The sequence below is a fragment of the Nelumbo lutea genome, chromosome 8 (assembly GCF_056320005.1).
Source record: "Nelumbo lutea isolate HS-2025 chromosome 8, American lotus-T2T, whole genome shotgun sequence".
Lineage (NCBI taxonomy): Eukaryota > Viridiplantae > Streptophyta > Magnoliopsida > Proteales > Nelumbonaceae > Nelumbo > Nelumbo lutea.
Window position 1 is genome coordinate 12,431,833 of NC_142691.1, and position 26,370 is coordinate 12,458,202.

A 26,370-nucleotide genomic window follows, 5' to 3' on the forward strand; every position below is an offset into this window, starting at 1 on the left:
ACCGTTAATCGTGATGACCTTTAATTCCTAGAGATTTACCCAGCGTTGACTCGTCCTTCCATTGTAGGGGTGAATTTGTAATACAAGTATCTGTTCCGAGAATTTTATGAAATAAAAGGAATTTAAGGGAGATTTTAAAAATAGATGATGAAGGAGTTGAAATAAAATTCATGTCTTCCCGTTTTGAATGAAAACCCAGGGCTCACTATTAAGTATTAAGCTCACCTGCAGTCACCAGTCAGCACATCATCGAACAAACGGCGGGTACTCGATGAACATGAACTGACGAAGGGGAAAATATCACAAATCTGAGGTCTTCTCTTTTTCCTTTGTGATTTTTACTTTTTAACTTGGCGTTCTCATAGAAGCAACAAAGTCTTCCATAACTCGAAATGCACAAACTGTTGCAGTCGTCACAAATCTCAATCATGTTACTTGTGGAACCCCAATTCATGCTCAACAAACGGCATGGAATGGTGCATGGTAATACGAAACCTTTCGATATCAGTAACTGATGCCTACAAAGCGCAAATTTTGTTGCTTTGTGGTGGGACGTTGGAATCTGGTTATGTAACTTCATGCAATGTGGGAAGGGGAGGTGCAATGCGTTTTGGGGAAGGGAAACTGTGAGGCGAAAATCTTTTGTGTGTGGGTTTGCCATTGTTACAGGCATGGTGAAAGGAATGGTCTTTAGTGATTTCTGTGAATTGGGTAGTCATTCTCTTATTTTCTTTGAATGATTAAGCTAGCACGACATCTCGCCTTGAAAAAGAAAGGACAGCTCAGTAAAGGTTTAGAGAGCTGTCCCATTTTCTTTGTTACATCTTCCTTTGTCCCCATCTATTTTGGGAAACAAGAACATTCATCTACCTTCGCAATTTTATTTGGTCAGCAGAGGTCCCATCTAAGTCCTGTTTTCTTTTTCTTTTTTTCATGTGGGCGGGATTCCTACACAAAATTCTTGCCGTTGATCGTTTGACATCAAACGGGAGAGTAATATTGAATTTCTTCTCTATTATTCAATTATCATTTTTTTTTTTGTAAGAATGCAATGTTCAAAATAAGACGGTTGCATCTTCTCCTTAAATTGCATGGTATTGCTTTGGGTATGGCAGCACTTCATCGGTGGTACATGGATATCTTTCATCATTGATTTGTTCATGCCTTTGGATCCCAGACTTTCCAGGGAAATGTGCAAGCATTGGCCACCTTTGGGGTCCATCTGAACTAGCAGGTCATGAGTGAAGCCAAGGTCTTTGTTTCCCATAGCAAAAATCTGAGGTTCCAAGGGCCATTTGAGATGATAATACTCATCTAATTACCACTAGTTTGCCCCTTAACTAGACAAACCAGCCTATCCAGATTAGTACCCCAACCTTAAGCCTTGTAAGAGGGTAAGGAGCTCAACCTCAAGGGAGTTTCCCTCTCCCATTAGTCCCAAAAAGCTTAACAGAATTGTACATCTGTGATTTAGAAATTACACAAACCTTTCCATCCAGATTAGTACCCCAACGGCCCAACCTTAGGCCTTGTAGGAGGGTAAGGAGCTCTACCTCAAGGGAGTTTCCCACCCCACTGGTCCCAAAAGACTTGATAGAATTGTAACTCTTGAAAGTCCTCAATTACCTAGCAAGCACAGACCTAGAGCTATATGGCTTTTTTATTGAGCAAACCCAGCTACAATTTGTCAACCCTCAAACTGGCATCCATCTTAGCCTCTTTAAAATCCTCCCAAATATCCAATGAGCCACTCTAACAGGCTAACCATGAGGTTTATAAAGAGACCCACCTCTTACTCTGGTCATTAAAGATTCTCATGTTTATTTTATTCCAAATAGTTTACAGCACTACCACTCTCATGCAAGCCCAAATTACTCTTGCTCTTAGTGACGATGATGGGCATATCATTTTTAATAAATATTCCACGTTGTTTGGCTTCACCAAGAAGCACAAAAAAAAGGAAAAAGTGGTTCCATATATTTGTAGTAGGTTGGATGAGGGTAGAGACAAATTTAGTGGAACATGGAGGCTGTGGCACCAAATTAGAGAAGTGATATCTTTGTATCCAAAGTGAACTTCTTGTTCTATTTAGTTTCTGTATTGACCACTCTTTGGTTGATAATATCATGATCAGAGATGCTCAAATACAAATACCAACAGAGGAAACTTGAATATGACTCATACATTTCTTAAAATTCTAGAAATGGATACGGATATGAATATTCTCCATTGTATATCATTGTTTAGCTTTTAGCTTGAGTTTCTTAAATATGTACCATAAAATCTAATAAAACCTAAAACATTTACAAGGTTTTTACAGTGACCTTTATTTAAGTATTATTTACATAAATTTTTGACGAAGCAAATTCATAAATTGTCAAGGCATCTGTGTGCAGTATATGATTTACATTTTTTTGTTGACTCTAGAAGTATGTATGCAGTATAGTACAGTATTGATATCGTGATGATATCATATGAAAACGTGTATGCAAAAGGTGTTTAAGTATTATAGCTTGTGAGCACTACCAAATTGAGGATATTCCTTGTAAATATTGTATGGAGGACCTAAGGGATCATTGAATAGCTCCAGATTCCTTTTATTTCAAGTCTCAGTTTTTGCATCTACATTTTTAACACTTGCACTTTTACTTTGGTACAATATATTTGCTGATCAAAATATAGAAAAGGAAAAAAGTAGTCCAATAAATTTGGTAATGGGGAAAAGAAAAGTTAATTAAAAAAGGATTTCTTCCACTTTGTTCCAACTTCCATGTGCATTGCTATCATCTTATTCAACAGTATATTAATATTTAAAAATATATAAACATCAAATCTACTTGGCCTTGGTTCCTGTTTTATTTTTTTAGATCAATAACAATGATCAAAAGAAAATTATTAATTCTTGATACTGTAAACCCCTTCATTTAGGGTGAATCAATCTGGTTCCTATTTGAATCTATGCTTCCTTTTATTATTGGTTATTCTTTTGTGGTATTATAGATCTTTGTTTGCTCTTATTCAGTTTTGCACTGGTGTTGAATTTTCAGGCCAAGCTGGAAAACAGTCTCAATTGGCTATACATGAAAATTTACCATATGCATCAGAGGCAACAAAGTATAGCAAAGGGCTGTTTTTTGTTGGAAGCTATTATGTTTTTTTCTTTCATGGACAATTTGTTTGTTGTCTTCATTTTTATGTCTAATTGAAGAATATTCTGTATTGAATAAGCATTTTAAGTCATGTCAGATGCAAAACCAAGCCCTAGTAATGGTGGCCATAAACCTGTAAAGCGTGAGAAGACCAAGCTTGCTTCAAGTCATGTTAAATGTCATAGTGGCACTGTTCATTCCAAAGAAACTGAACCCAGCAAAAAGTCTGAAAATGGAGATGAGGACATTTCCAGCTTGGGCACCTTGAACTTCTCAAAACTTCTGGTACAGAGGGAAAATGAACTTTGAAACCTAATGATTTTATCACTGGATCAGCATCTTTTTTTTTCTTTATGTGAATTTTGCATGCCAGATTAGTTTGTAGCCAGTGCTTAAATTAAATGTTTCATTTGGCAGGAAGGAGTGGTCTTTGTGTTGTCAGGCTTTGTTAATCCTGAGCGCAGTGTATTGCGGTCACAAGCACTTGAGATGGGAGCAGAATATCAACCTGATTGGAACTCAACTTGCACTCTTCTTGTGTGTGCATTTCTAAATACCCCAAAATTTCGACAAGTTGAAGCGGATTGTGGAACAATTGTTTCAAAGGTTCTCTATCTTCTGACTTTTGTCTGAAGTTTTAATCTTTAGTATTTATGAGTGATATGCATTTGAAAATTCCCTTCTTCATTTTAGATGGATGGCTTAAAATTGTGGACAAACCAAATTTGTTAGGTGGCTAACTTATTTCCTTGCTTGCTAATGATAACCTGACTTCTACGTTACTAGTAATTTGTTCAAGAATGCCAAGTAAATAGCAGTGATTCACTTTGTTCTAGGCCCTTTTTTCTTCCTTTTATTTACCTTACATGGTTGCATTGGATCTCATGGAGCTAAGCATCAGTAAATGAATATATTTGTTGTGATGTCCCATCATGCATTAATGGGGACTTATAGCTAAACCCAATCGACCCAAATTGGTGGAAGCATCTGTTTCTTCATGCTTTCATCTCACAAACTCTTCTTGTTTTAATCATAGTAAAGAAGGAGAGGTGATTAACTCAACGACCCTAATCTTCCAATTGGTGAAGTTATTTATGTGTACCGTTTGGCTTTCCAATTAGTGACATCAGTTTTATGTGTTAGTTATTCATATTTCTTGAGCCTTAGATACTACCAATCAATGTAATGTTTTGAATTGTCAGATAGCTAGGACAGATTAGGGTCCTGGTAAGGGCATTATTCATTGGATAATATGGACAGATATATAATTCAACAAATGAACTATAAAAAAGTGAGGCCTATATTCATGATATCATGAAGTCCTGTTGATAATTTCTATCTATTCAGCGTTGATTTTTGTCTAACAATCTTCTGCTGGTGCTCCATGCATGGGATTTTTTCTTTTGTTTTGATTGGTAATGATCAAAACATTTTATTGATGTATTTAGAAGAATGGTTTATAAAATTGAGGAGTAGGTGGTGTATGGCAGCCTACATTTAAAGCTTAAATTTGGAGCTCTATGTATATTGCTATTGCATTGGTCATATGGCCCCCTTCTGAAACCCATGTTATCTCTATAGGAACTCTGCTGGCTCTTCTTCTCAAAAAACTATGCCATGATCTTTTTATCTTCTCTCTAAACTTCAATATCAGTTGCCTAAGAATCATAACTTATGGAGGCTGAGAGGGGGGAGAGGAGGCCACTGCAACGAATGGGGGTAATGTACCTTCAGAAACTGGGAATTTTAACAGTGGAAGTGTCAACATAAACAAACTAGTGGAGAGGGAAGTTGCAGTGGGCAAATCTCTTGGTCTTTTCTTTTGGGTGGAGGTTTCACACAAAAAGCATTTGAACACTTCAAGAAGAGCAGGAAAGAGGAATGAAACAAGAAGAAAGTGGCTGAAGGGGGTGAGGTTTGGGGCGAGGTGGAAATTCAGGAAGAAGCTTTCGAAGGGGAGATTGAGGGGTCAAATGCTTGGGTGGGGTTGGGTGCGGCTGGAAACAGTTAAAGGCAGGGATGAAGCTCTTGACTTGGAATGTTAGGAGGTCAAAGGAGGAAAGAAGAAGTTCTGTGGTGAGGAATTCATTATGGAAGGTTAAACCAGAGGTGGTGTTGTTGAAGGAAACAAAACTGGAAACTTTTGAACTTGAGATTGAAAAATGAAATTTGGGGTCCAAGTAATGGAGAGTGGTTGGAGTTGAACGCCTATGGGGGTTTAGTGATTTTATGGGATCCCAAGTCATTTAAGAAGGTAGGGGGAGTTCAGAGGATCAGAGGGTGCAAGAAGGTCAGAGTAGTGTAGAAAGCTGCATTCCTTTTGCCGTCTGTTGAATCATTTGGAAAGAAAGGAGTAGAAGCCTGTTTGATAACAAATGCTGGAACATTGAAAGGTTGGTGCCACACATTGGCAAGATAGTGGCAGGTTGGGTGTTAATCTGCCTTGAATTTGCACAAGTTAACAGAACAGAATTGAGAGATAGAACACAAGCATGCTATTAATCAAACACAACTTGCTGTCGACCAAATCACCCAGTGAATGCTTGCCTGGGTGATTCGGTTTCAATGTGTTCACATGGTTACAACAGTTATTTGTGACTCTCTATTAAAACATAGACATGCTATTTTAAAACAAAAATCCAAATTATCCAATGAGTGCATCTTGATGTTGCTACCCCAAATGATATGCTAACAACCTACTAACATTTGAAGAAACAGAGATTGCTTCTAGAATCCACCACCATACTTCAACAACTTAGAAATACCAGGGTGTCCCAACATGTTGAATAATGAGTTCACACGGCCACAACACATTCATGCTATCAATCAAATGCTATCCAGTCCACCCCTCCCGAGACTCCAAATAGCTGAGACCAACATTGGGTAATGGCCTTCAACTATCAAAAAATAGTTTTGTTCAATTTTGTCCTTTTTTTTATCAGCAAAAAATAAATTTTAGGGAAATTTCCCAATCAGTACCCTGTACTTTGGCTCAAGTGACAATTTGGTCCCCAAACTTTAAAATGCGACAATCTAGTATCCGAACTTTCAAAATGTGACAATCCAGTACCTGAACTTTCAAAATGTGACAAGCCAGTACTTGCTGTTAACCAGTCCGTTAATCAGCCGTTAAGTGACATTTGAAAAGTCAAAAATGCCCTAAGAATGCAATCTAATTCTCTTTATCAAGCATCCAAACATTAACAATAAAATGAACAGTTCCAAATTTTAGATTCTTCTAAACAGTCACCAACTTTTTTGAATAGAAGAGGCTAGGATTTGGGACTGTTGAGTTTTTTGTCAATATTTGGATGGTTCATAAAGAGAATTAGATGTCATTTGAAGGGCATTTTTTACTTTTCAAATGTCACTTAACGGATGATTAACGGACTAGTTAACGGCAGGTACTGGATTGTCACATTTTGAAAGTTCGGGTACTGGATTGTCGCATTTTAAAGTTTGGGGACCAAATTGTCACTCGAGCCAAAGTATAGGGTATTGATCGGGAATTTTCCCTAAATTTTATTTTATTAAATTAGAATATAGAAATGGTTAATACAACTTCATGACAGGAGTGTCATTCCTTACTTTCAAACCCAAATTACATAGATGTCCAGAACAGTTTCTGCCTCATAACCCCTTGTTTAGAAAGGGAGTCAACTAGCCCATTTGCACTCCTTCTAACCCACTTAAATCCAGCATCTTTGCAATCTTTTCCACTTCCCTTATCTCATGCTTAAGAGTCCAAGGAGTACGCCTGTTGGAATTTGCCCATGAAATAACTACTTTTGAATCCCCTTCCACCTCAACCGTTCACTTTTGTCCATTTTATAATATTGACATATATGATTAGAAGGAAATTGTTAGAAATAGTTGTTTTTAGCCTTAATATTTATTATTTTCAATATTTAGTGAATAAATTTATTTATGACATAATATGATGCTAGGACTAGGTAGAGCCAGTGGTAAGACCAGTGAACTGTAACCCAGTCCCATTTGCTTTTTAATAAGTGGTTAGGCTTCATAACCCTGATGTGAATTGTGGAATAGCAACTTTTTTATAAATAAATTGTGAAATTGCATTGTTGTCAAACATAGAAGAAATGCTAGTCAGGTTGAAAATGGAGAAATCTTGCCTTGAACCAGTGATAGCTGCAGCTTCATGTTTGAATGTATTGGGCCTTACCCTTAGAATGTTATCCCACTAGATAATAATCTCGATGACTTAATGTTTTCTTACACCAGGGATGGATATCAGACTGTTACAACCAGAAAAAGCTTGTTCCTATTGAAAGTTACCTCATGCATGCTGGAAAACCATGGCGGAAACAACCTATTTCCCATGACATTAGCCAAGGTAATATAAATTCTAATTCTTTCCACTGGGAGTATGGATGATTTTATTTCACATAATGCAAATACCTTATTTTTTGTCCTTACTTCTTTGCCACCCAGCATGTTGAAATCATTATTATTCCTCTGGTATTGGTGATTATATGAAGGATTGAGAGGTTTTACTTCAAAGTTTCTGGTGCTTGAACTGAATTCTATGATCTATCTGCCAAAATTTGAGATGGAAACCTGAATTTTATTGCAACATTTGTCAAATAATATGAGTGATTCAAAACCATGGAATGATTGCAGAAGTACAGAGAAAGGGTAATAGATGTGTTCCCTGCCCCAGGAGTCAGGGGTTGTTGCCATGTTGTCAGAGATCCTACTGATAGTTGTCTCCTCTGCCCATCCCCCATCCCCCCGCTCCCAACAATCACATGTTTGTCTATAGAGAAGAAGACTGACAAAATGATGACAGCCCACAAGGAAACAATAAACTCGGCAAGATTGATTAATAATGCTTGGACTTGAAAAAAAAATGATATTTTGTATTGGTAAAGAGCAATAAGATAATTAATAATCAGTGGTTGTCCAAGCCTTCAAGTTTCTTTTTTGAGATAAAAAGGTATCCTTGGAATGCCTAGGATTCAAAAGCAATAACAATTGAGACATGAAAAGTCATTCCAATCATCCAATGTAACTAAGGTATGGCAAATTTAAATGCATCTTAGAACATATAAATTGACATTACAAATTAAGCAAAATCACTTTTCTAAAACATATCTATTACCGTATAACCTTGGTATTTCACTTCTATGAAAGGCTTCAAAACATGCAGAAAGACCACATAAAGCGGACTTGTTATCTTTTCTGTCCACTATTAACACTACATAAAATAAACATGCATTCCCCACTTGTATTCTTAGGGTGTACAGTATGTTCAGATTGATTAAAAAAAGATGGAATTAAAAGGAGTAATTGATAAAGAAATTGAAATGAGTAAGAGTTTTGGATTATTCTTCTTAGGGAGTGAAGAGTTCATTGGAATTGGAAGAAAATGAAGAATTTAAGTTAGCATCTTGAAGATAGAACAATTATGGTCTCTGGTTAATTAGAAGCCTGCAATTTTGAAGTTAACGGGGTTTGGGTGTTGGGGATAATGTAGTTGTGTTATTGGGCACTTCCACACCTGATTTCAAGGAGGTTAAGTTTGTGGAAAACTTTGGATCTTTTGTAATTTTTTATTAGGGATATTGGTTTTGGGGATTTGTTTATTTTGCAATGAGATGTGCTTGTATCTTTTGTTCTATATGGTGAAAGCTCTTCATCAAACTTGATTTTCTTTTTCATTTAATGAAATTTCCTTTACTATCAAAAACAATGTAGTAGTGTTATGAATTAAGGATGAAGCATGGATGTATATTTATCAAAAAAAAAAATATTGATCAAAAAAATGAAGCAAGGATGTAATCATGTTGGGGCAATAAGTTTTTATGGTCAATTAAAAGGGCTATTGGTTGTTGAAGGTTTTGTTAAGTGGGGGATATAAGATTTGGAGAGAGGGTTTGAGGATAGAAGTAGCAAGGTTAACAAGTAGTTTTTAAAATTTTTTGTTGCCTTGTGGTGTGTTTGGTAGCTGAGAAAGATGTGGCTGTGATTTCTGTTCACTTGGAAGTCATTCTTTTAGTTTTGCATATTATTTGGAGATTTCCCTTTTTTCTGTCTATCTCTTGCTTTGTGAATCCTCATTTACCCGTACATGCACCCTCATATTTTAATGAAATTTTCATTCTGTTCTAAGAAGTAGTATAATAGAGTTACTTTTTGACAGTATTTTTGGATTTCTAGTGTTCTTAAGAAAACGTAAAAATTGTATGTGTTAAGGAGATTTTTCTTTTTCCTTTTTTATGTTCTGAGACCCATGGATTCTTGCAGATCAAGAAACTAGCCCGCCTGGAAAACCTCACAAGAAAGTTGAAAGAAGATCACATCCAAAAACTAGTATTTCTGCACCTTCGAAGGTGTTGAATCTCAATGTTGATCATATCATTATACCTTTCATTTTCCTTGACTATGGCATTTTTTCTTAGCATCGTTTCTATCTTCTTTTTTGATAAGTAATAACCATATCTCTCTATATAATTAAACTTTGGGGGGGAGGAGGTGTTCCTTGAGGTGTTTGAACACCTACTGGGGCAAAACCTTCTGGAGAGTGGGTGTTTCCATAGGGAAAGAAGTTGATTTCATCTAATATTTCACACTACTTTCTATGTTTACTTATTGAAATACATTATTTATGTTGAATAAAGCAGGCGGGAACTTCCAGTCCAGTTGAAAAACACCTTTCTCCATCTAAACTGAAAAAGTGGGCAATAGGTGATTTGAATAGAACTATCTCATGGCTGGAGAGTCAAGAAGAGAGAGTGAGTTGTTTTCTCTTGTTCATATTCTGATGAAGTGGTATTTTTCTTCATCATAATTGAAAGCCCCCTACTTAATTGCATATACAATAATTCCTTTTGGAGAATTTCCAGTATTGTGCATATTTTTGTTGTTTTCCCCCCATGAACTTGATTGTAGTCCATGTCCTGTTCAGCCAGAGCCTTCTGAAATAAAGAAAATAGCTGCAGAAGGGATCATCACCTGTTTAGAAGACACTATAGAGGCTCTTAAGCAAAAGCAGGTATGTATTCTTTCAAAGAGGTAATATGCTCCTTGTAAGGTTTAATTAAATAAACAAACAAACAAATTTGCATTTTTTGAGCTAGAAGTTGACAAGCATTAATCCCAACTACTTAGTCTCAATTACACAAATACTATTCTGTACCCTACAAAAGCCATGTCTTCTGTCAAATTGCAAGTCCTTAGAAAAATTCTTATAGTCCTCATCTTCTTTGGCCTTCCCCCCTTGCTCCTTTTTAGAGCCTTTTACTTACGGCAAGTCTATCCTTACTTGTACAGTCATTAGCTGTCTAGGCATGTGGCCAAAGCATCAAGCATCTCAGATGATTTTTCCCTCATTTTGTCACATATTTGGGATATTCAAGTCATTCATAATCCACCTGTTCCCAATTTATCATTCCTAGTCTTGCCACTCTTTTATGATTTTCAGCTACATGATATTTTTTGTGTGAACAATACACAGATGGGTCTCATTGCCTGCTAGTCACCTCATTGCAAGGAGTACAGTTCTATAAACTCAATGCTACAAATTTTGCAGCAAACCCAATGTCAATGGTTGTCCCAACCTCATGTGACCCTCTCCCTCATTCAACCACTCCTGTATAATGATGAGGAGGAGGAGGAGTTCACCTCAACTTTCTATCTCACTCATTGCCTCCGTTACCCTCCTATCTCTCTCTCTGTCCTATCTGATGATACACATTGATGAAGAGAACATTGTGACCATCCCAGAAGAAACTCTCTTTGTAGTTTACCTTTATTGCACTCGGTCATTACTTTGGTGTTTCTAGTAAATGAGACCTAAGGAACCATCTAAAAGTGTCAATGGTTTCCCTGATGGCTCTTCCAGCCTTCTATCCCCCTTTCAATCTGCTAAAGGAGCCTTTTGACCGTGCAGCAGCACTTGTGTTCACATCTTTGCTTTTGTGATTAATGTCACTGGTGATTGACAGTGATAAACAGGAGACTGGGGGGAAAGAAACATGAGCCTGATCTGATGGTGGAGGCAGCCAAGGAAAACTGGTATCCAGTGGAGGAACCAGGAGAGAAGGTGCAAACAAAAGATTCTTGTTGCCAAGGGCAAGAGGTGAAGGTGGTGGAGCCTGGTTCTTGGTGTCAGGCACAATACCTGGTGAGATTTGAGGAGAATCCACCAAAATGGTTAATTAACAAAAGCAACACTAGGAGCACACAGATACTAAGCTATACCAGTCTCACCATGGTCCAAGAATGAATATGGAATAAAGATCTGCTAAATAAACTACCTACAAGTTCTGATTACACCACACAACGAAATACTATGTTTGCTGCAATGTTTACAACATTGAACTTATAGCAGATCCAGAGTCGTTTGCAAGCACTCTTAAAATGGTTGTTTAAAGCATATATCCTACCGTGGTTTGTGTTTTTGATCAATGACTAAAAAGCTTATTATCATGATCATTGAAAGTTAATCAATAATCAAAAGGAAAAAGCAGGTACAAAGAGAAATTGGCAAGCCCCAGATAAAGGTGAAACCCAAAAACTCAGTTACCAATCAATTATATAGAAATTACTATTCCTGATTTATTTGTAATCTTGTGTTTTTGTAATCTTGTGAATACCACTTTCTTTCGGCTATAAACCATATTTCTACTTCATTGTCAGCATTGTTTTCTTTTCTCCAGTCAATTTAGTTCTTTGTTGGTCTTTCCTTAGAATTTACCCTTCAGCCACATTTAGACCATTGGCTTTCCGTTCTGATTTGTGCAGCCTCTCTTTCTGTCCTACATCAACCAAATCAGATGGATACTTTAAACAACTCTGACCCCTCAAATGTTAGGTTCCGATCCAACTTCATGCATGCAATTCTCCAAGTTTCTTGTTTCCTACAGTGACAAAATTTCACAAATAATTGCTGCAGTAAAAGCTTAGAAACCTATAATCTGATGGAAAATAAATTGTCAAGGAATATTACAAAGCATGGTCTTTGCATTTTCAGTTAGTACTCAATGAATGTTGCTTGCAGGATATTCGGCAAGTCACTGAGCAATGGAACTTTGTCCCTCACGTGGTCGAAGAGTTAGCAAAGCTCGACAGAAGCTGTGCAAGCTCAGCCTCAAAGGAAGATCTTTATCAACAGGCTCTGACCTGCAAATGCATGTACAGGATAGAGTATGACAGTTTGGAGGATTGTTCTGAAGTAAAGAAGAAAAAATCAAAGACCAATGAAGAACATGGCAAGGATTTTGATAGGAAGGCTGAAATGCCAAAGAATGAAACATATGACAGTGATGAAACAATAGAAATGACAGAAGAAGAAATAGACCTTGCTTTCAAAACCATTGCTCCCAAAATTTGTAAATGATAGATGTTCTTTTATTGATTCATTTACACCCAAAAAATCATTGCCTTTCTGAAAATTGACATCATGCAGGGTTATAACCGTATGAGTAAAAGCCATGACAATCTCTGGACTCTGGGTTGAGGTACTTGCTTCTGTTGTTTTAACCGTAGATTTTTCTTATCTCAGAGTAACGTGGCGATTTCTGGCAAGTAGCAGTTTATATATTAGAAATCATCTTCCTTCAAGCATCGTTTGCTTTCCAGAATGCTGAGTAATGACAAATGATTGATTTCGATGTATTGAGCCTTGCATGATTACATGGGCCTGTATCTATAGACATTATTTTGCTTTCCTGAGCGCTATCGACAAAACTTGGTAAGTACCGAGCAAAACTCCAATTCCATGTGGGGTATATATAGCGCTGATATGGATTGTTGGATTGAACATTAACCCAATCCAAGGGTCCTAAAAATATGTCAAATTGTGTAGGTAATCTCCCTACTTGAGAATCTTCCCTTTTTTTTTTGTTTTATTGATAGATTGGGAGAATTGTTAAGTCTTACAGACTCTGGATGATTTCCGCACCTTTGGCAACAATCTGAGTCTATTACATGTCTCTCCTTCAAATGTTCCAAAGCGGGATTGAGTTATGTAAGCATCGCCAAATAAAAAAAAGTAGCCCTCAGGGTGGCATTCAAAGACCACACTTTATTCCACAACTCTGACGACGCCCAAACCGTTGGAGAAATTGAAGCAGAACCGTGAAGTATGAACTATCTAATACAACTTCAGAAGCTACCAAGTGATAAGCTGATTTTATAGCGAAATTACCATCCTTCACTTCTACTATTAGAGTATTAGCTCCAAGGAATTTCTAATATAGCCTTCACTTCAGTCTCTAAAAATAAAGCCCTGAGCAAACTAACTTTCCAAGACCGAGCCCTTGAATTAATTATATCTGCCATCTCGAACATAGTGGTCTCTATGAGCCTTGGAGATTGAATCTTATAACTAATGAGACTTGGGATCCAGGCGTCCTCGTAAATATTGATGTCAATCCATCCTGCGCACCCTCCAAATGTACGCTGCCGTATATGTGTACTCCAACATGGGATTGGAACGAGCGGGTCAAGAAAAGCCCTTTCATCGTCACTATATCTTTTTAGAAGCGTTAAAGATGAATCCGTGTCAAAGGAATCATATATTAAGTAAAAGGATAAATTGATGTGCGTAAATTTTTACGCCACTGATCTGATTTTGTGAATATTGTCCGTCATCGTCCTTACGTATCCCCTTTGAGATTGTGACGATGGGTCAATTAAACCCCCTTCTTCATCCCGATATACTCTCTTGGAGGTGAATTTATGCTAAATGAATAAGATTAAGTGAAGGAAATTAGATGTGCATAAATTTTTGCACCATTGATCTAATTTTGTAAACATAGTCTGTTGTCATTTGCACGTATCCCACCACGGGGTGATGTACATAAATTTTCCATCCTGATATACTTTATGAAGCATTGGAGCTGAGTCTATGCTAGAAAAATCAGATTAAGGGCTTGTTCATTTGCTCTAAAGTTTGACATTTAAAAGTGCAATAATTACATTAAAAGGTATATCGGTAATGGTGAATTTTTATTTCCTCTTAATTCTGAATGTAGAGAATGTTGTTCTGAACTATGAATTATGAATTCTAAAAATTATCAAATATCTATTTTGACCCTACATATTAGAGTTTTTGTTTGTCTTTTTGGATGTATCATTGGAAAATAAAAATATGTATGATTGCACTTTAAGAGATAAGAGATAAAAAGAAACAAACAGCCATTTTTCTCTTAAAGTTAAAAGATTTCTCTTAAAAGATAAGAGTTAAGAGGAAACGAAGAGGCCCTAAGTGGACAAGGCTCTAGATGTATGTCAAATTTTGCATCACTAAGTTGATATTGTGACCACTGTCCGCCACCATTTGCACGTACCCCACCACGGGGTTGTGACGAATTGGTCACATAAACATCACTTACCATTTTGATATCTTCTTAGAATAAATGAAGGTAAATCCCTACCAGAGCATCGTATGTCGTTGTTAATTTAACAAATTGGTCGCATTAATTTTTACACTATTGATCAAATTTTGTGAGTGTCGTATGACGTTGTTCGTACATATCCCGCCATGGGATTGCGACGAACATGTTAAGCAAACCCCCCATCTTGATATCCTCTTGCAAGCACTGGAGATGAATTTATGCTAGAGGAATCGAATTAAATAGAAAGGGAAGTGGATGTACATAAGTTTTTACACCATTTATATGATTTAGTAAGCATCATCCACTGCCATACCAGCATATCCCACCATGAGATTGTAACAAACGGTCAAGTAAACCCTCTCATCATCCTGACAACCTCTCAAAAGCTTTGGATGTGAATCCATGGTAGATGAATCAAATTAAGTGAGAAGGGAATTAGATGTTTTTACTTTATTTAAATTACTATATTTATTTTTTCTTTTAATAATTTATTATTTTTAAAGAAAACAAGTCTGATCATATTAGATCCAAAGTTCCGACTTACCGATAGGATTCAAATTCAAATCGAGTCCTATTAGATCCGATCAGATATTCAGATCAGATCAATTCCTACATGAACAATGTCAGGATTGGATTCGAATACACCCTAATTCAAATCTAATCCGATCCATTTGCATCCCTACTTACCATCCCAATATCTTATTAGAAACATTGGAGGTGAATCCGTGTCAAAGGACTCGGGTTAAGTGGAAAAGAGACTTTGATGTACATCGAACCACTAATCTAATTTTGTGAGTGTCGTCCGCCACCATCCATGCCTATCCCATTGCGTAGCTGTAATGAATAGGCCATGTAAAGCCCAAATGTGATCCCTATATACTCTTGGAAGCATTAGAGGTCAATTCATGCCAAATGAATTAGATTGACTGTAAATGAAACTGGATATACGTAAACTTTTACACCGCTTATCATATTTTGTGAGCATCGTACACCGCTGTCCCTACGTATCCCACAATGGAATTGTAACGAACGGGCCAAACAAACCCCCTTACCATCCTGATATCCTATTGGAATCATTGAAGGTGAGTTCATGCCAAATGAATCAAAATATCAAATTAAGTGGAAAAGTAAATGATGAAGGGTTTCTTTGTAGCACCCTGTTGTTCTTACTACTTTCTAGTATCTGATGACTCAAAGGTCGAGCTGGATAAAGGCTTGAATGTCGAACTGACTGGATTGAATTAGGAGCTGCTCGGGTGTCGAGTTAGGTAACTCTTCGAAGAGACCTACAAAGATACAGTTTCAGAAGACCCGGGGTGGCTAACCCGACAAGGTTGATCTGATGCTTAAGTTAGTACTCTTGTAGTAGATTGTGAGCTAAAAATTATAAAGTATGAGAGCTAGAATGTACTTAATCATGTGTCCCTCCTGTGTCATTGGGGTTGGTACCTTTATATAGGCATTGTTTGGTGTGGGCCTCATGCACCTTCCGAGGTTTCCAGGAGGTCGTGCCTAACCAGTCCAAGATCCCCGAAGGTAACCGCCACGCACGTTGATCATCCTCCGGAATACTTGGTATGTGGGCCAACTTCTAAGGAACTTGGGAGTGACGGGATATGCATACTGAATTTGTCACCTAGCACAACTCGCAGGTTACCTCTGGACCTCAGCCAAGTCGGCAAGCCCTCGAGGGAGGTCCTCCTCATGTCGAAGTTGCATCGGCCAGTGACGAGGTGCTAAAGGTCGGCCTTAGACAAGGTGCTCCTAGCCGACCTAAGTTGTGGTTGAAAGTGCTAGGTTGGAGTGAAGATAAACCACGATCTATCACTTAGGCGGTGTCCATGTGTCATCCAGTTGTTTCAAGATGTCATATGTCACGATGTGACTAGAAGGCCAAATCCGCCCTCATCAATAAACTAGATGAACGTAAATTTTTACACCACTTATATGATTTCTATGAGCATCATCAATGGACAACCCTATGTTTCCCCCATGAGATTGTAACAAACGGGTAAACTAAATCCCCCTCATTATCCCAATATTCTCTCGTAAACATTGGAGGTGAATCCACGCTAAATGATCAGGTTAAGTGGAAAGGGAACTAGATGTACATAAACTTTTGCACAGTTGATCTGATTTTATAACTTGCAAGTGTTGTCTCTCATCGCCCCTATGTATCATGCCATAGGTATGGCTATCAATGGGTCGAAACTTGGTAGAACCGATTCTGAACCGACAAGAAAAACCATGGACCCGGTACCCACCCAGACCCCTAGAACTAAACCGATCGGTTTTTAATTGAATCTAACCCAATGGACCCGATTATAATTGGACAAAAATGAAGATAACACCTGTGTAGTCTTGTAGATGGACGACGAGAGAAGGTCATACATGTAAGGAGAAAATAACTATGAGAGGACAACAAGAAACAAACGAACGAACGTGCGAGAAATTGATGGACGATGGACGAAACCCTTGAAAAATAAGAAGACATGAAGATATCAACTAGCATGACCAATGGAGAGAGGAAAGCGATGGCAAGAGAAAATAGACGAATGGACATCAAGAGAGGTCAGACGGATGGATGAACGGTATATTCAGTTTCCGGTGATCAAGTTCACTGCTCATTGCTCGGTTCAAGTCTCAGAAGTTGCAGCCAACAACCCCTTCCTTCTTTCGTTATTGCAATGGAGAAGAAGAAAAGCTCATTGATCATTTTGGTAGGGTTTTGAATGAAACACTGCCGAAATGACCAATGTGGACATATCTTACTTAAATAGTACAACATATGTAATCTATTAATTATTAATTTATTATAAATATTATATATACTTAATATATAATTACTATGTGCCTCAGGTCGGGTCCTAACCGGTTTGGGACAAGGGTGGGCCTATTACCAACCCGATAATGATTAGGACAATAAATTAGCTTCTGAAGCTGACCCATTGGGACAAAATACTGGAACTAGAACTAATTTAATCAATATGGGTCCATCGGGTCGAACCTGAACCATTGACAACCCTGGCCATGGGATTGTGACGAATGGATCAATTAAACCTCCATTACCATACCGATATGCTCTTTGAGACGTTGGAGTTGAATCCACTTACGAGGATTCAAATTAAGTGTAAAGGGGAATTAGATGTACACAAATTTTATACTACTGATGTAATTTTGTAAGGCTGCCCACCGCCATCCCTTTGAATCCCCCATGAGACTGTGACGAGCGGATCAAATAACCCCCTTCGTCATCTTGATATCCTCACTTAAGTATTGGAGGTGAATCCAAGCCAGATGAATCAAATTAAATGGAAACATAACTAAATTTGCATAAACATTTCCACCATTGATATGATTTTCTATGCATCACCCACCACCATCCTTTTGTATCCTGCAATGGGATTGTGAGGGTTGGGTCAAGTTCACCCTGATCACCATCCTAATATCCCATTAGAAGTGTTGGAGTTTATCCATGTCAGAGGAATTAGGTTAAGTAGAAAGGGAACTTGATGTACAAGCAAATTTTACACCGCAAATATGATTTTGTGTTCACTGTCCTTTGTCATCTATGCGTATCCTTCCGCAGGATTGTGATGAACCAGTCACGCAAACCCCACCTATCATCCCAATATCATCTCGAATGCATTGGAAGTGAATCCATGATAGAGTAATTTGATTAAATAGAAAGGCGAATTGGATGTATGTCAAATGTTGAAACGCTAATCTGAATTATTGAACGCCGTCCAATGCTGATATGGACAATTATATATTATACTTATATTTATTTAATATATATTTTTATTTGTATACATTTTAAAAAATAATTAAAATTTATATAATTTGTATTTGACTATGTTTGTCACATTTTGTTTTGTTTTATATGAACATATATGCATTTTAGATATGTCCATATATTTTTTGCAAATTTTCTATATCAGTAAATATTTTATACTCATATATAGTTTTAAAACTTTATTATTTAATTATGACATAATGGATTGGGCCCTTTTAACCTGTATAGAAAAATGGTTTCATTTCCGTGATGAGTTAAAATTTCTATTTCATTCCCTTTGTTAAATACAAATAATTCATATTTATGACACTTGTTTTTGTTTAATACAGTGAAAGTATGCTATTAGGCATATGCACAAATTTGTTTCTATAAAATATATATATTTTCATTATTTGTCTATTTTATATATTTTTAAAATTATACTATTTTAATTTTGATATCATTTGTATATCTAGATGGTTGAACTGCTTATCGCTCGAATGAAAAAAAAAGTTGTATTTTTTGAGTTAGTTTTAGAATTTGTATTTCATTTCCATCATTAATGAAAAATTATTATTATTTATCACACTTATTAGTTTTATATGATGAGTATGACATTAGAGATATGCCAATATTTTTACGAGTTTTGTGTATTTTTTATATATTTTTTTAATCCATCATGTACAAGAAATGATTTTTACAAGTTGGAAGAATTACAAGGGCAAGCAATATACCAAAATGATAATGGATTAAAATAGTAAGAAATAATTTAAACACCAATAATATAACAATGAATATGACATTAAAACAGTACAGATTGCCTGATTGGGCATTAGGCCCATGCCTTTAAATATATTATATCTAATATGTATAATGTTTTATATTATAATGCATATAAAATATGTAAAAAACATATGCCATAACGTGTATAAATATAAAATATTATAAATGCCTTATAAACACGGTAGGATGAGTCGGGCGTTAATTGTTGGGCTGAAACCGGGCCCAGAAATTTATAGGCTTGATGCGAGCCCAAATGGGGCCTGACCTTAACATAAAATCATGGTCATGACCCGAAAATTGGTGTGGGCTGGGCCAGGTCGGGTTTACCCCGTATGAACCACGAAAAGAGAACTCTTCAGCCAGCACTCGGATAGTCGGATAGGCTGGTATTGCCCCCATGGTCCATGTGCCATAGTTAAAACCCGTCCCTGGCCAGCCGCCCAATCCGGTCCATGGGGATAAAGATCTGCTACTAATACAACGCTCCCAATACTGTCCCAATAGCCATTGTAGCCGCATATCAGGAATATCTCCGTTGTTATTATTGGATATGTTCCCGATGTATGGCTACAATGATCGGCTGGGACGTTGTTAATAGCTGATCCGAACTCGGTCCATGGTCACCTGATTCACCTTAATTCGAGTCGGCTATGTGACGATGTGGACATTGGTCTGGTCACTTAGCCATGGCCCATGTTTCATGTTTGTTTGTTAAGCCATTAATAAGCTTATTAATACAGACATATCTCACACGAACGAAGATTCCGTGATCTGACGGGTTCATCGACCAACAGGCGTATATTAGCGAAATCTTCTATATTCCTAATGGCCGAGCCCGAAAGTCTGTTGACAGAGTGGTCTTAACGAAGGTGACCGGCCCTCTCTTAGCTGGCCACGGTTTCTCTTCCTTCTCTTTCACCTCAATTCTTTCACATTCTAGGCTTCATTTTGTACTGCTTTTATGCTTGTTTCCTTTTAGTGTGGAATCCATCCGGAATTTCATCGAATTCGAGTCTGTTGGCAGTGATTGAAAGCTATCGGTTGGAAGAAGATTTAGAAGAAAAAAGGAAATGGAGAAACATTAAATGATGATCCTATGTGTTTGATTTGGCTTAGGTTAGGAGGAGAAATTCATAGCAATTTGTTGCTTATTTGTAATGAAATCTTGTAAAAAACCCTAAAGATTTCGCCTTTGTTATAATATAGGGGTCAAGTTTTGGAGGAAATTCATCATTCTTGTGCTTGTCGATTTAAACTTTGTGGATCCGTTTGTTTTTTCATATTGAATTTTGGGAGAATTTGCAGAGAAATTTGTCCTGGTAAGTAAAATTTAGAGGCATCTCGTTCTCTACTTTCAGCGCTCCGAAGAATTCAAGGTACTTTCTGAAGTTTCTAGGGTTTATCGGCTCATCAATGAAAGATTTGAGTTGTTTAGAGAGGTTTCAATATCCGGAGTATCAGTAAGTGATCAAAGTTGGAGGAATTCACCAAGTTGGGAAGCACTGGGGGCGAATCAGTCTCATCAAAGCCCGGCAGCGGCTCAGACGGGCTTGGGATTGTGGTTCCTTTTCCGTCCTAATGCTCGTCGGACTCATTCCCTTGAATTCCTTTCGCAGATGGATTTTGTAAGCCGGCATGCTGCATCTGCTTCTGACCACCAGCCCTCTTCTAGTGACTCTTCTTCGGCTCCCCCTGCAGCCGAAGAACTTGAGTACTTGGCGAGGTATATGGTGGTGAAACACTCATGGCGTGGGCGGTATAAACGAATTTTGTGTATCTCTAATATTGCAATAATCACCTTGGATCCATCAACGCTCTCCGTTACCAATTCATATGATGTCGCCAGCGACTATGAAGGTGCAGCTCCAATCTTAGGACGGGATGAAAATGCGCAAGAGTTCACAATCAGTGTCCGCACTGATGGTCGTGGAAAATTCAAGGCTATTAAGTTCTCTTCAAAGTTTAGAGCAAGTATATTGACTGAATTGTACAGAATTAGATGGAGCAAAATTGGTGCTGTTGCAGAATTCCCGGTGCTTCATCTTCGCCGAAAGACTTCAGAGTGGGTTCCTTTTGTAAGTTACTTTCAATAGCCATCCTGTTCCTTTGTTCATCCCAGCTTATATAATTCACTTTGTTTCCCCGCAACTTTTCTCGAAGTTTCTATTGGCACTGCCATGCACCTGGATTTAAATGCTTTTATTACTTTTCCTGGACAAGGATTCATTATACTTGTCTATAATATAATAGGGAAAATAAGAGACAAAAGAAAAAAAAAATCAGGGCATTCGAATTATACAATCCACCTTTCTGCTCTCCCTGCCAGTCTATCCTTCTGAATTCCTTAGAACCAGAGGGTTTTAATAAATTGTTGCAACTAGTTAATGACCACTCTCTACCAAGTATGGGACAGTAGGAGATTAAATTAGTTTTGATTTGTGATTAGCAACTTACTTCATCTAAAAGAATTGATCCAATAAAATTGTGATGTATTTGAAAGCTTTTGTGCTGGATCTTTTATTTCGGTTGAGAAACTAAACTAAATTTGATTTGTTACCAATAGACATGAGGTAGCCATTTTTTTAATCTAAGCTAATTTATTTACCCCCTTTCCAGGACCTGATTAGATTTTTTTTTTCTTTTGTGATTTGAGAAAGCAAGCGTACATGGTTTCCTAAAGATTCAATGTATTTATTTTTCTTTTGAACATCATAGAAAGCAAAGAGGATTTATTTGAGCATGTATTGCTTCTTTTTTCAAAGGCAGTTTCATATTTCAAAAAGATTGCCTGGATTATTTGGTATGGTCAAACTTCATTCCGTTTTCCTTAATTTTATCATAACTCATAGCCATAAGTTAACAAGACTGTATCAAAGGCAAGGTTTTGAATAAGCCAATGTTTTGTCAAAATTTTATCTAATAGTTTGTACATATACATGTTTGTGTGTGTGGAATTTGGAATTACAATGGGACTTCTCCAAGGCTCAACAATTATCCCTTATTTATTTGCACTAGTTATGGATAAATTGACTAAATATATTCATGAGGAGATCCCATGGTGCATGATATTCACTTATGATGAAACCAAAGAATTAAATGCAAAATTAGATTTATGGTCAAATGCCACAGAAACAAGTGGTTTTACATAAATAAGAGTAAAACAGAATATATGCAATGTAAGTTTAATGATACTAGGAGTAGAAATCAGTAGGGCTGCACATGAGTCAGTTTGGTTTGTTTGCACACAATTTTTTCAACTGAACCGACCTACTTGGGTTGAGGTTTCTGCCAATTGAAACTGATCGACCAGGCAGGAAAATCAACTTGAAACATGAAGAGTTGGTTTGGTCAGTTTCGAACAAATCACTGACCAAAAGTTTTCAAAAGGAGAAAAAGACAACTTCTAAGGCATCCTAACTTTTGTGGGAATTGGGAACTTAGAATTCTCCAGTGTCAAAAGTTGTGAAAAGGAGAAAAGACAACTTTTAATGCATTTAACTTTTTTGGGAACTAGGAAGTAAGGAAGAAGGGAAAAATTGGAAACTACTGAAATGGAACGTGAAAGAGAGAGATAATTCAACTTTTGGGTTCTGGTGGGCTAGCAACTAGGCTATATTAGATAGATGCCACTTCACTAGATATTAGGCTATATATATGGTTGGTTGGGTCGGGATACTTTTGGTTTGCAAACTTATAAACTGAAACCAAGTAACCAACCTGATTAATCGGGTTGTGCATTTTAATGAACTGAAGCTGACTAACAGCCTTTGGAAACCGACCATATCAGATCGAGTCGGGCTGGTTTGGTTCTCTTTGTGAACAGTCCTAGAAATCAGGGTACACTCAAGATTGGAGACCAAGAGTGTGATCTCTTCTGTTACTCTAGTTTGATAATCCATAACAAGGGAGAGTTTGAAGAGGATTTTTTTTTTTCTTTTTGGATCAGAATTGGTAACTTCATTAATGAGAATTCTGAAATATAGAAGTCAACGCCTAGTAGAAGAGGTTAAGCCAATAGACATCATACATTACAGCACTGCCCGGTACAAATTCTCCCTTACGGTCTCTTGTTTTGCTAAGGTATCCGCTAAACCATGGGCTGATCTCCTTACCCACTTAAAGCAAACACCAACCTCCCTTGTTTGCTAAAAATTTCCCTTGTCAGCTGTCTATGTTGCCAAATTCCCAGATGCCCTGATTGCATCCATGATCCATCCAATTACCAATGCAGAGTCCCCCTCTATCTCAATCTTCTGTAGCCCCAACTGTTTGGCCAATCTTACTCCTTGATGTACAGCCAAGATTTCTGCTCTTAAGGAGTCTCCAATTCCTACTGGACCTGAATAAAGAGTCATTATTTTACCTTCATCATCTCTGAAAACACCTCCTATTCCTAAGCTAGGGGTGGGGAGAGATTCATTGTTTTGGGCACAATTGTAAGGGATTTGGGGTTTCATGGGGAGAGATAAGAGTTTTTATCTCTCATGAACTTAAACTGTTTTAACAGTCTGTAATTACCACTTTCTTTTCAATTTAATAAAATTGATGCTATTGATAAAAAAAAAAAAACCACCTCCTATTCCAGATGGGCCCAGATTACCTATAGAGCTTCCATCAAAGTTCAGTTTTACCCTTTCTTGTGTTGGTGGGGACCAAATTTTCTGTACCACAGCTTTGGGTGGAGTTCTAGCTGCCACAACATCCCAATCTCTCTAAATGTCTTCAGCTGAGAAGTTCTTAAACAGACCATAAGATTTCAACCAGTGGATGACCTTAATGGTCACTCCTTACACTGCCTCTTCCTTGGATCTAAATACACCTTTGAGGATCCTATTGTTTCTTTCCTCCCATACGGCCATACTGACCATTACACAGCTGCTCTTGTGGCTCTCCACATAACCCTTCCACGAACCTTTGGTTGCTTGCAAAAAGATGGATCAAAGAGGCTCACCACTGGGGGGGGGCACATATTTGGCCTCTCTCTTTTGCAATAAATCCAAGGTATTAATTTTTTGGAGTACCACTTCCCAGCAAAAAGTCTGAATTTTTGGAGGTACAGGGCTGCCCCACACCTCCTTTGATGGAAACTTCCCTGCAAGGTTAGAGGTCTGAAGTAGAATTTAGATAGGAGTGCAACTTGGGTTGGGAGTTTGTTAAATCTTCAATGTGCCTGGGTGAAATCCGAGCCCAAAGTAGTTGGAAATCTGGAAATCTTCAAACCGGGCAACCCAACTTACACCCCTACAACAAAATGGGTAGATTGGAAAGGTGCATCCGGAGTCTTATGTGACAAGAGACTTACCACTTTGGCTAAAAGGAAAATTTTATAAAACTGTTACAAGGCCAGTAATATTGTAAGGAGTAGAGTGTTGGACAATCATGAAACAACTTGTCCCAAAAGTGAGTGTGGTTGAAATGCAAATGTTGAGATGGCTGAGTGGGAAAACTAGAAAGAATAGGATCAGATCATCAGAAATGAATTTATTCAAAGGAACTTAGGAGTAGCTCCAATAGATGATAAAATGAGGGAAAGGGGACTAAGATGCATTTTTTTTGGATAAGTAACAAGAAAAATTTATTAAAAAAGGAATAAAACTGAATACAAACTAAAAGCAGGTGTTAAGATGACATCCCCAAGCGACTTATAAGAAAAAGACGACACCCCCAAACCCAATGACTTTTACTAACCACCTACAACACCAACAACAAAAAAAAACAGGGAAAGAAAACAAGAGATAACATTACTCTTGCACAACAACGACTACTCCAGCAGGGCAGATACTATGTGCAGGTCAATCTTCCACCTCACCAAACTCATCTGGGCCTCCTTCCTCATCCCAAATTTCTATCCCTAACACTTCAGGAACCTTTCTTCCTTCCTCTTTTCTCCCAAACGCTTCAAAAGCTCTTCTATCAAAGTTCTCTCCTCCTAAGAAAAACAAGCTCAAAGACTTGCCAATTTCCACCTCTTTGTCAACTAGAGTCTTCAAGTCCATGCTTTTTTTTTTGTTTCCTTTTCCCTTGGCATCACTTTGACAGAAACCTCTTTCGAATCAGAATCAACCCTAGTTGCTTTCTCTAAACGATCACTTTTTAACTCCATCCTTTGAGAATCCACTGGAAGGGTCATCTTTCCAGCCCCTTCAGATGAGAGTGAAGAATCCAGGCACGAGTTCTCAAGACTCAGAGATCTGAGTTTAACTCTTTTTTATAAATCTTATTGGTTGGCCCAGTTCTCACCAGACCATTTTTCAACCTTGAGAAGACCTTAGTAACATGAACCATGTTGAGCTTGCTCGAAACTCTGGGCTTTTTTGGGGCCTCCAAAACCTCACCACTTCCAGCCAAACTCGTCTCTTGCCCCTAGGCCCCCTATGACCCAAGTTCACTCCTAGTCTTCCAACAATCATTTCAAATACCACATAATCGATGCTGTTCCTATGCAACACGTCTTGATTAAAGAATTCTAAACCAATCCCCTTCTCGTCCTTAACTTCTATTGCCGCTTCCTTCTTTGTTGTCACCTGCCTCCTCCCCATCCTTGGTTTTGTTGTTCACCACTTCTTCCACCTTCTCCACCATAGCCTCACTCACCTCCCTTACTCCCGACTCCCTCTCTGAGGCTTCCTCCTGGTAACTAGGAACAAAACCCCCATTCTCCTGTCTCAGCTCCAAGCAAATAGAAATAGGGCACAGTTCTTGAGTACCTTCAACTGGTTCAAGCAACAGAGCAATGGAAGTGACCTCACCCTGTGTATCTTGAAGTAATTCCTTTGAACTTGATTTATCTTTGCATATCCCCGAGCCACACCCATATATTTGATTGTTAGAAGCATCATCCACTGACGAACCAGCAGAGGAAGCATTCTTCCGATGAAGCCTGTAAGCCGCCATGCCTTCTAATTCTTCTCTCAATTCTCCCCTTTTGATTCCCAACTTACCTTTTACCCAAAACATGGGCCCTGCACCTCTTAAAGTTACTCAAAATCTTTCTAAACTTGTGGAGATGCTTTTGGCATATGCAGAATAGACCATCTACAGCACCAGTAAGAAGAAGTGATCTACTACAAGTTGAAGGGGCTAGAAGAGCTAGGGGCAGGTTTACAAGGACATGGGTTGAAGTAGTGAGAAATGATTTAAGGGCTCACAATTTAACAATGGATACGGTACTCAACAGGATGGAATGGCGGAACAGGATTCATGTTGTCAACTCTATATAGTTGGGACAAGGCTTAGATGATGACAGTTAGACTGATGAAGCTCCAAAACAATCTTCCATCTCTGGAAATATAATTAA

The 26,370-nt window shown here is 37.8% G+C and overlaps 2 protein-coding genes and 1 long non-coding RNA gene across 11 annotated transcripts in view; 2 read left to right on the top strand and 1 right to left on the bottom strand.

The window, feature by feature from the left end:
• Positions 1-187: 187 nt before the first annotated feature.
• Positions 188-12,623, top strand: ATXRCC1 (BRCT domain-containing DNA repair protein). Of its 7 annotated transcripts, none has more exons than XM_088957838.1 (9): positions 188-313; positions 3,048-3,114; positions 3,229-3,434; positions 3,567-3,755; positions 7,395-7,506; positions 9,420-9,505; positions 9,794-9,907; positions 10,081-10,167; positions 12,175-12,623. In XM_088957838.1, exons 3-9 carry the CDS (start codon positions 3,240-3,242, stop codon positions 12,511-12,513), a joined length of 1,122 nt encoding a protein of 373 aa, XP_088813964.1. In that variant the 5' UTR covers positions 188-313; positions 3,048-3,114; positions 3,229-3,239; the 3' UTR covers positions 12,514-12,623. The 7 variants fall into 7 exon arrangements, with proteins under 7 accessions (XP_088813964.1, XP_088813962.1, XP_088813963.1 ...); XM_088957836.1 differs by having other exon boundaries at positions 189-313; positions 3,247-3,434; XM_088957837.1 differs by having other exon boundaries at positions 189-313; positions 3,247-3,434; positions 9,797-9,907.
• On the bottom strand, positions 11,594-12,296 carry LOC148842768 (uncharacterized). The gene is made up of 2 exons (XR_016103275.1): positions 12,124-12,296; positions 11,594-12,034 (listed from the first exon to the last, which is right to left on the bottom strand). It is a non-coding gene; the product is annotated as an uncharacterized LOC148842768 (long non-coding RNA).
• Positions 12,624-19,836: 7,213 nt separating the features above from the next.
• GRV2 (DNAJ heat shock N-terminal domain-containing protein) overlaps positions 19,837-26,370 on the top strand; it is a 92,473-nt gene continuing 85,939 nt past the window's right edge. For 2 of the 3 annotated variants that reach the window (XM_088957197.1, XM_088957198.1), the window contains exon 1: positions 19,837-21,148. In XM_088957197.1, the coding sequence (XP_088813323.1) occupies positions 20,690-21,148 (459 nt within the window). In that variant the 5' untranslated portion in view covers positions 19,837-20,689. The remainder of the gene's footprint in view (positions 21,149-26,370) is intronic. The other variant, XM_088957199.1, reaches the window with a different exon arrangement.